Source organism: Ixodes scapularis, unplaced genomic scaffold (assembly GCF_016920785.2).
Source record: "Ixodes scapularis isolate PalLabHiFi unplaced genomic scaffold, ASM1692078v2 PGA_scaffold4__175_contigs__length_147842914, whole genome shotgun sequence".
Taxonomy (NCBI): Eukaryota; Metazoa; Arthropoda; class Arachnida; order Ixodida; family Ixodidae; genus Ixodes; species Ixodes scapularis.
In genome coordinates this window covers 45,259,369-45,268,516 of record NW_024609879.1, presented here as the reverse complement: position 1 = coordinate 45,268,516, position 9,148 = coordinate 45,259,369, and the positions used below count along the sequence as shown (strand labels likewise).

At 54.3% G+C, this 9,148-nt stretch overlaps 1 protein-coding gene across 1 annotated transcript; it reads left to right on the top strand.

Annotated features, from left to right (window-relative positions):
* The first annotated feature begins 5,342 nt into the window (after positions 1-5,342).
* On the top strand, positions 5,343-6,683 carry LOC121837754 (uncharacterized protein K02A2.6-like). Its single transcript, XM_042293557.1, has one exon. It carries the CDS (start codon positions 5,412-5,414, stop codon positions 6,681-6,683), a length of 1,272 nt encoding a protein of 423 aa, XP_042149491.1. The 5' UTR covers positions 5,343-5,411.
* Positions 6,684-9,148: the final 2,465 nt, after the last annotated feature.

The window sequence follows — 9,148 nt, the reverse complement described above, 5'->3', positions numbered from 1 at the left end:
GAGCGAACTTACCTGAGGAAAAAGTAAAGAGAGAAAAAGGCTTAGCTCCTATGGAAACGCAGCGACGCCGCCGGTCTTTAAACAACACGGCGCCGTTTCGCACGGGAGACAAGAGATGGCGCAACGAACGCCGCCAACGAACGAGCTTACGGCGCCGAGAGCCAGCGTCTTTAGCAGACAATCTTTTCGACTCAAAAGCGGCGCGCGTTCCGCAGTCGCCGACAGTCGCAGAAACAAAAACAGGCGCGGTAACAACAAGGAACTGCAGTTCCTTGTCTGCTAATTACGCCGGCTCTCGGCGTCGTCTGCTCGTTCGTTGACGGCAGTTGGCGTCGCAACCGCTTGCGCCATCTCTTGTCTCCCGTGCAAAACAGCAGCCGTGTTGTTTGCAGACCGGTGGCGTCGCTGCGTTTCCATAGGAGCTAAAGCCCCTCGATATGTTTGCGTTTGTCGTGCAAGTAGCGTCAAATGCGCGAGTGCACGAGACCCGCATCTCGAGCGGCCCTTGGAAGCGAATGGCGGCGCAGCACTGAATTGAGCGGCTCTAGGAAGCGAATGGCGGCGGAGCACCCGCTCGTGGCACGTGTCTCGCGCGGTTCCACAACAATGGTTGGCGGTACTTGTAAAAAACGCCTTTATCAAGGGGCTTTAATAGGAGCTAAGCCTTTTTCTTTCTTTACTTTTTCCTCAGGTAAATTCGCTCTTTGCAAATTTTACAAAAAAAAAATGCACCATCTGGGGGCAACGCTGCACAAAGTCGTAACGCGATAGGTTAAGAAACCGAATTTTCCGGCTGGTTCGAAGAGCTTGGCGTCTCCTTGTTTCACCCTGTATTTCAAAGATCGTCCCCGATTCTGGCCGTTTCTAAGCCTAAACATACGCGGTAACCGTTGACATGGCAACGTATTGCTACTCCGTGGCTCCGAGTAGATTTCGTTCGTGGCACGATACCTGCATCTTGAAAACAAGTATTTCAAGGCTTCAAAGTCGCTCCAGCTCAGATCTCAATAGTGCAGCTGCTCGCAGAGTATGCGCGCTCGCGTTCGTCTCAGTCTCGGCATACTTCAAGGCCTAAATCCTCGGCTGCAGATGGTCAAAGCGCACACGAACGCCCAAAAATTCGAGAACGAGCCATACCTAAAACAGTGCGCAAGCACAGGAGGAAGAAAATAGAACACAGGAAAGAGCGCTGACTCCCAACTTATGTATTGTGAAAGAAAGAAAAAGAGGAAGCTTCAGACATGGAGCCCCACGCGCATCCACAAGGTAAAAAGAAGAAAGAATAAAAACAGATACATTACTAAGTTGCAGTAGAAAAGGAGAAAACTGACATTATAAGGTCACGACGAAAAAAAGATGAGAAAAAGGAAGAAAGAAAAAAGTGAAAGCCGTTTACAACTTCCTGTAACGCCGAATTGGAGCGCAGCTCTTGAGGAGGAGGAGTGGAGGGTATATTCCTCCTCCTCCCTCGTGATCATGCCTGCTAGTCCTCCTCGCCTCCCGCTCCCACTCCCTCTCCTTTACCACCTCCTCGTCCTTCAAGCTCCTCCCCCCCCTCGCCTCCGGCTCCTCGTCTCTCCTCCCCCCTCCTCCACCTTCGCACTGCTTTCCTCCTTGACACTCAAGCCGGACAATGAGGGGAGGAGGAGGAGAAGGAGGGGGAGGAGGGGGAGGAGGAAGAGGGGGAGGAGGAGGAGGGGAGGGGAGAAGGGGGAGGAGGAGGAGGGGAGGAGGAGGGGGAGAAGGAGAGGGAGGAGGAGGAGAGGGAGGGGCTTGGTTACGCCGACGCCGACGCCGACGCCGACGCCGACGCCGACGCCGACGGCGACGGCGACGGCGACGCCGACGGCGACGCCAACGGCGACGCCGCTCAGGCTGGAAACGGGCCCCTAAGAGCTGCGCTCTAAAACAACAACGTGGGCTTCACATCTGAAGCTTTCTCTTTGTTTCTTTCACAATACATAACTTGGGAGTCAGCTCCCCTTCCTGTGTTTTGTTATCTTCCTCCTGTGCTTGTGCGCTGTTTTAGGTATGTCTTCCAAGTATACAGCTAGCTCAATTCTCTATGTTACTACGAGGACAAGCGCTAAATTAGAGCGCTACGGATTGGATTGTTTCGGCTACACCTGAAGCGGGATGGCCGAACGAGTCGAGGCCGATCCAAGGTCAAAAAAAAATGGCGGAAGAGAAGGCTCCCGCGCGCGTTTGCTTCTCGATCGACGATGACATTTATGTGCTACGCAAAGTGTACGCCACTAACCCATTCCAGGATTCCAGGGTCTCCGAAGCAATCGGAAGAAATTTCTCCACGCGGGCCATCCTCGACCGGGTCGACCTGCGGCTGGCACAGTTTAATACTAAGCACAGATTTCCCGGTGACTTTTCGTAACGTAACGTAAAAAAAACGGGTCTGTGTGAACGAGCCTTTAGCCACGGAGTAGCAACACGTCACCATGTCAACAGTTACGACGTATGTTTAGGCTTAAGAACGACCAGAATTGTTATGTTCGTGTGTTTACATCCGCATGGCGGTGCCAGAGGCGAGCAGTCTGGCAACCGGGGATGCATGCGCCATCACGTTCTGCGCTGCTGCGCGTGTGGAACATCAAGTCGGACACAGACCGTTGTTGGAGCTAGTCTGGATCGCAATAAATGTTGACGCCACGGAGTGTTTCTTTCCGTGAACCCGACATAACAGTGGCGACGAAGACGGGATTCCTGCAGGACTGCGGCACTGCGGCCGCCAAGGAAAGCTAACTCCGTTGCCCGGCCGCTCAGCATGGCCACCGCTCCCACCGAGGCCTACATCGAGGCTTTCGACTTCTCCCGACCTGAGGACTGGGAGGATTATGCACAGCGGTTCGAATTCTTCCTGGATGCGCAAGGTATCACAGATGCCGGTAAGAAGCGGGCGACGTTCCTCAGCCGTTGCGGCTCCGCTACGTTCCAGTTGGCCAAAGCGCTCGTGGCGCCGGCCCCGCTCGGGGATACGCCCCTCGAAACAATCCTCACCGCGCTGAGGGAGCACCTGGCCCCGAAGCCTCCAGAGCTTGCGAGGCGACACGAGTTCCATCGCCGTGACCAGGCACAGGGACAGTCTGCGGCGGCCAACCTCGCTGCCCTTCGTACCACAGCGCAGCATTGCCAGTTCACCGCCCTCGACACTGCGCTCCGGGATCGTTTTGTGTTCGGGTTGCGGAGCGACAAAGTGAAGCAACGACTCTTGGCTAAAAAAGAAGTGACCCTCGCCAGTGCTGTCGAGGAAGCAATCGCTGCCGAGGTCATCGACCGGGAAGCCTGCCGCGACTCCCGCCCAAGCGTAAGCGCACCACGCATCGAGCCCGTGCACCAGGGACAAGCGCGGGTATCGACAACGAGCAAGACGCCGCCGAGGACGTCTTGCGCCTAAGGATAGACCAGCGGAGGGACCCGGAAGGAACGGGAGGCGCCTTCTGTGCTGGCTGCGGAGGCTCCCACGAACGGCGGCTGTGCCGTTTCCGGGATGCCCAGTGCAGGGGCTGCGGAAAAACGGGTCATATACTTCGAGTCTGCCGGTCCCGAAGGCCACGGGACTACCGCCAGAATTCTGAGACGGACTGCAAGACGCCCCGCGTCAGGGCCACGACTCGCACAAACATTGCCTACTGCGACGATCAAACCGTGACTGCTATCCACGATGTGACCGCACCGGCCCTGAGGAAGATACATGTGGAGGTCATGCTCGAGGGCAAGCCATGCCAAATGGAGGTGGATTCTGGGTCAACTTTTTCGCTCATTTCTGAGGCCACAGCCAGGCGGATCTTCCCAAATGGCTGCTTGCCAGCCCTGAAACCACTGGATATCACGATGAAGGACTATCAGGCCAACCGCATCGCAGTGCATGGCTATGGCATGTTCAGGGTGAAATTCAAGGACTTTGATGGCCTATTGCGTCTCGTCATCGTCAAGGGTGAGCGTCAGAGCCTCCTGGGGCTGGACTGGTTCCCAGCCCTGGGCATCAACATCATAGGAGTGCAGCACATCACCCAGCCATCTCATGCGATCAGTAACATCCTTAAGGAATTTGGGTCCGTGTTTGATGGAGCGTTGGGATGCTACAAAGGACCACCTGTGCAGTTTTCACTCAATCCTGAGGTCATGCCCGTGCGGTTGAAGGCAAGAAGAGTACCCTTTGCTCTTCGGCCGAAAATCGATACCGAGCTAGACAAGCTAATACAACAAGGGGTGCTGGAGCCTGTGGATCAAGCTAAATGGGAAACACCTATTGTCACGCCCTTGAAGGCAAATGGGGATGTGCGCATCTGTGCAGACTACAAGTGCACGATTAATAGGGCATTGCAGCAACATGCATACCCAGTGCCAGTCGTGAGCCATCTCCTGACAGCCCTTGAAGGTGCCACAATCTTTGCAAAGCTTGATTTGGCACAGGCATATCAGCAGCTGCCAGTGACCGAAGAAGCAGCAGAGGCCCAGACCATCGTAACTCATCGGGGAGCTTTCCGCGTCCGCAGGCTTCAGTTTGGGGTCTGTGTCGCACCCGGCATCTTCCAGAGTCTCATGGAAAACCTCCTGAGGGGACTACCGGGTGTCATCGCTTTTTTTGATGACGTGATTATTGCTGGAGCCTCACAGGAAGAACTGCTCGTTCGCCTGCGTGACGTTCTACGGCGGTTTCAAGCCGTAGGGCTCAAGGTCAAGAAAGAAAAATGCCAACTCGGTGTGACACAAGTAGACTTTTTAGGGTTTCGAGTTGACGCTGAGAGAATACATCCGACACCGGGAAAGACCGAGGCCATCATGAATGCCCCATGCCCTGTTAACAAGACTGAACTACAGGCATTCCTGGGACTCCTCAACTTCTACCATGCTTTCCTACCCCACAAAGCAACCATTGCAGAACCAGTGCACCGTCTATTGAACAAGAATGCTAAGTGGGCCTGGGGCCGAACACAACAGAGAGCCTTTGATACGATGAAAGAGCTCTTGGCATTCAACCAAGTCTTAACACACTTTGATGAAAAGAAACCCTTCATCCTGGCTTGTGATGCCTCCCCATACGGAATAGGAGCTGTGCTGAGTCACCACATGCCTGATGGGAAAGAAGCACCTATCGCATTCTATTCCAGGACACTGTCTACCACCGAGCGCAATTATGCTCAGATTGATAAGGAGGCGCTTGCAGTGGTCGCAGGTGTAAGAAAGTTTCATGACTACTTATGGGGCCGCCAATTTCAGATCCACACGGACCACAAGCCACTTCTGGGCTGTTCACCCCAGACCGTCAGACACCGCAGATGTTGTCACCACGGATGCTGCGCTGGTCGATATTTCTAAATGGGTACCAGTACTCTCTCCTCCATCGGCCTGGGAAGCGGCTGGGCCACGCAGACAGCCTCAGCAGAATTCCCTTAATGCAACAGCACCAGGACGACCCGGCCCCAGCAGAGACCATTATGCTCCTGGACATGCTCCCAGAACCTCCACTCCAAGCCGCTGACATCGCCACACAGTCTGCAAGGGACCGTACCATGTCTCGTGTACTCAACTGGGTGTGGAAGGGGTGGCCACCAAGGCACAGCATCACTTCTGAGTTCACACCATTCGTGTCAAGGCAACATGAGCTGTCTGCCCACAAAGGTTGTTTACTGTGGGGTGACCGTGTGGTGATACCGCTGAAGCTACGGTCCCGGATTCTCGAAGCCTTGCACGCCGGACATCCAGGAATTGTTCGGATGAAGGCACTTGCCCGCAGCTATGTATGGTGGCCAGGAATGGATGCGGCTATCGAGGAATGGGTGCGACGATGTTCTCCCTGCCAGGAAACACGGCCAGAGATTCCCCGAGCACAAGTCCATCTATGGGAGACGACCCGGGCGCCGTGGTGTCGCCTGCACATTGATTTCGCTGGGCCGTTCCAAGGAAAGACATTCCTGATCATAGTGGACTCCTATTCAAAGTGGCTGGAGGTCATCGCAGTGTCATCCATGACATCGCTCACCGTGATCAATGCCTTACGGAGGCTGTTCGCAACACACGGTCTTCCAGACACAGTAGTGTCGGACAATGGGCCTCAATTTACGTCCGCCGAGTTCCGGCAGTTTCTTGAGGCCAACCTGATCCGCCATGTGACATCTGCACCTTTTCATCCATCTACAAATGGCCAGGCTGAAAGGATGGTGCGAATCACCAAGGAGGCTCTGTCGCGCATTGTGCAGGGAGATTGGTCACGGCGACTGGCAAATTTCTTGCTACAGCAGCATGTAACTCCAGACTCAAGCACGGGGCGATCACCGGCCGAACTGTTAATGGGCCGCCGGGTATCGACCATGCTGGACCGGCTTCATCCCGACAGGGCTCCGGACAAGTCATCCCAGCAAACAGGACTGCTGCCAGTGCCACGCTCATTCCTGCCTGAGGACCCTGTATTTGCACGCAACTATGGCCGTGGCCCCCTATGGGTCCCCGCTGTGATTGGCCGAGCGACCGGGCCAATCTCCTACGAAGTCACCCTCCCAGATGGCAGGGTGTTGCGGCGGCACGTTGACCAGCTCCGGCGCGGGCAATGGCGCCTTGCACAAGCGAGGGACCGGCACCAACAGAACGACAGCCAGAGGTCTACCCCACACAAGGGCCATCACCAAGGGAAGTTTATCCTCGGCGAGGGATACCTCCAGGGCAAATGAGCAATGAGCCAGCCGAGAGTTCGTTGGAAGAGCAGCCAACGGCTGAACCCTCTGCAGGCGACACAACCATGTCCCAACCTGTGCCAACGACCGCACCACGGCCAGTGTCGCCAGAAGGACTAGAGGGGGATCCTGAACCAGCGACCCTGCGCCGTTCGCAGCGAGCTCGGAAAGCCCCATCCCGCCTGCGAGACTGTGCTGGCACTGGCCGAGTGTTGAGCCTGAACTTAGGGGGAAGGGGTGTTATGTTCGTGTGTTTAGTACATCCGCATGGCGGTGCCAGCGGCGAGCAGTCTGGCAACCGGGGATGCATGCGCCATCACGTTCTGCGCTGCTGCGCGTGTGGAACATCAAGTCGGACACAGACCGTTGTTGGAGCTAGTCTGGCCCGCAATAAATGTTGACGCCACGGAATGTTTGTTTCCGCGAACCCGACATAACAAGAATCATGTACGATCTTTAAAATGGGGCGAGCCCACCGCTCATTCTTTGCGACTTGAGCGAGATAAAGCAAAGCGAAAGCCGGTTGCACTATTCATTGGCAATGAAATTTGCTAATACTGCGGCGACCATGACGAATTTGTACCGAAGCGAGCGGAAAGGGCGCCGTCATGTTAGCCGACACAACCCGGCCCCAAGCAATTGGGGGCCCCACGTTATTTCTCGAATTTCACGTTGGGGGCGCGCGCCAACCCAAAACCCCAAACGGAGTTTGGGTTCTACGCATGCGCAGTGCTGAGCCCCTATTTTTTGGGGGCCCCAAAGCTTTGGGATAATTCGCAGTTAATTCCATTGGTTCGCAGATAATTCCATTGGCGCAGACGATAGCCTGGTATTTGAGGGCGTGCACTCTCTTGTGACCAGAGAAGTAAAATTTCTGATTCAGAGACGGTCGGCAGATGGGTCTTGCTGTGCCGTTCCAACTGGTGTTACCCTCCCTATTATTTGAACCGCAAGCCACAATCAAGTGTCGTTTCAGCGTAAATGTTTTTCGTTTTAATAATTTTTCATTGTTAAGAAGTTAGTTCGTTGTCCACAATGGCGCTGCATGCGAAAAAGGCGAGCGTGCCGCGTTGCGTCGTCACAAACCCTATTCTATTAGCACGCTGCGTGAGGTGTCGTTGCGTTCGGTACCCCGAAGCTTTGGGTTCCCCAAAGCGTTGGGGCCCCCTATTCTAAAACTCTCTAATAGCTCCACGCGAGCGGGCGTTTTTTTCCTAGGGGCGCTTGACATGTGGCTTGTGATAGAACTAGAGATGACGTTAGGGCGATGTCCATGCGGAGTGCACGGGGGAAGCCGTCTCAATTCAAGGGAACCGTTGTTATCATCGCCTGCCTGCGGATGAGCGTAGTTGGAATGAAAAGGAGAGATGATTCTGCAGAAGTCAAGATCGCCGACCAGGAATGAGATGGCTGCTTGGAAAGAGAGAAGGAAACATGTCGCCTTTTTCATTTCTGCAGAATCATCTACCCTTTTCATTCAAACTACGCTCACCCACCGCAGGCAGATGATAACAAGGGTTCCCTTGAATTGAGCGGCTTCCCCCGTCCACTCCGCACGCACTCGTCCTAACGTCATCTCTAGTTTTATCGCAAGCCACCAGTCAAGCGCCCCCCAGAAATAAACGTGCGCTCGCGTGGAGCTATTAACTCCCGCGGCAACTGTACATTCTACACCATCAAGATCGTCGTTCTCTGCAGACGTTACGCAGGAGCTTGATATGAGAATGCACAGACCTTTGCCAAGACAACCCCGCCCGCCCCTTTCCTCTCCCCCTTTTCATGCGCTGTGAACAACGCGCTCAAATATGGCACCCAGTGAATACCTTACATATATAGCTTGCAGGTGTTGTCATTGCTGGGCGTTGGCGGTTCTCTCTAGTTACTGGTTTCCTCGAGCTTCGGGGTGAAATTAAGGCGGTGAACCGAACGCTCGTCGCACATAAAACAGGACCGCGTATGACGCTACGGGCAAGCTATATATATAGGCCATAGAACGTACAGTCCTCAAATATTACTTCTAGGCAAGATTGTCACGCGTTGACGCCACCAAGCGGCAACACTTGCCACTACAGTATTGACGTCACGAGTGCTACACGCATTGCGCTTTTCGCTAGCCGATTTTGAAGCGAGTGGTAGACAGTCACTTTGTTCCCGTACCCTTTTAAAGGGATTATCCGGTGATATCCGGAAGTTTTTAAGTGTTTGCTCTGGGCACGTAGAGCGGGCCAAGTATAGTCATATGTGATATTTATTTCATTAGAAGACGCTCCAATAGTCGTTAAATTAATTATGAACATCAATAGAAAACTTCACGTAAAATTTCAAAGGTATGCATGGCTGGTTGTATCGTGACGTCACATCAGGCATGGTAACATCAGAGTCGCGGGCGTTGGCTTATTCCCGTATTTGGTCAACATGGTTGATGGCTCGTGCAAAGATCATCGTCGAAGAATCGAGCTTCC

Bases quoted from the DNA above. Each gene is read 5' to 3' on its own strand.
- LOC121837754 (XM_042293557.1), top strand. From the start codon at position 5,412: ATGCAACAGCACCAGGACGACCCGGCCCCAGCAGAGACCATTATGCTC.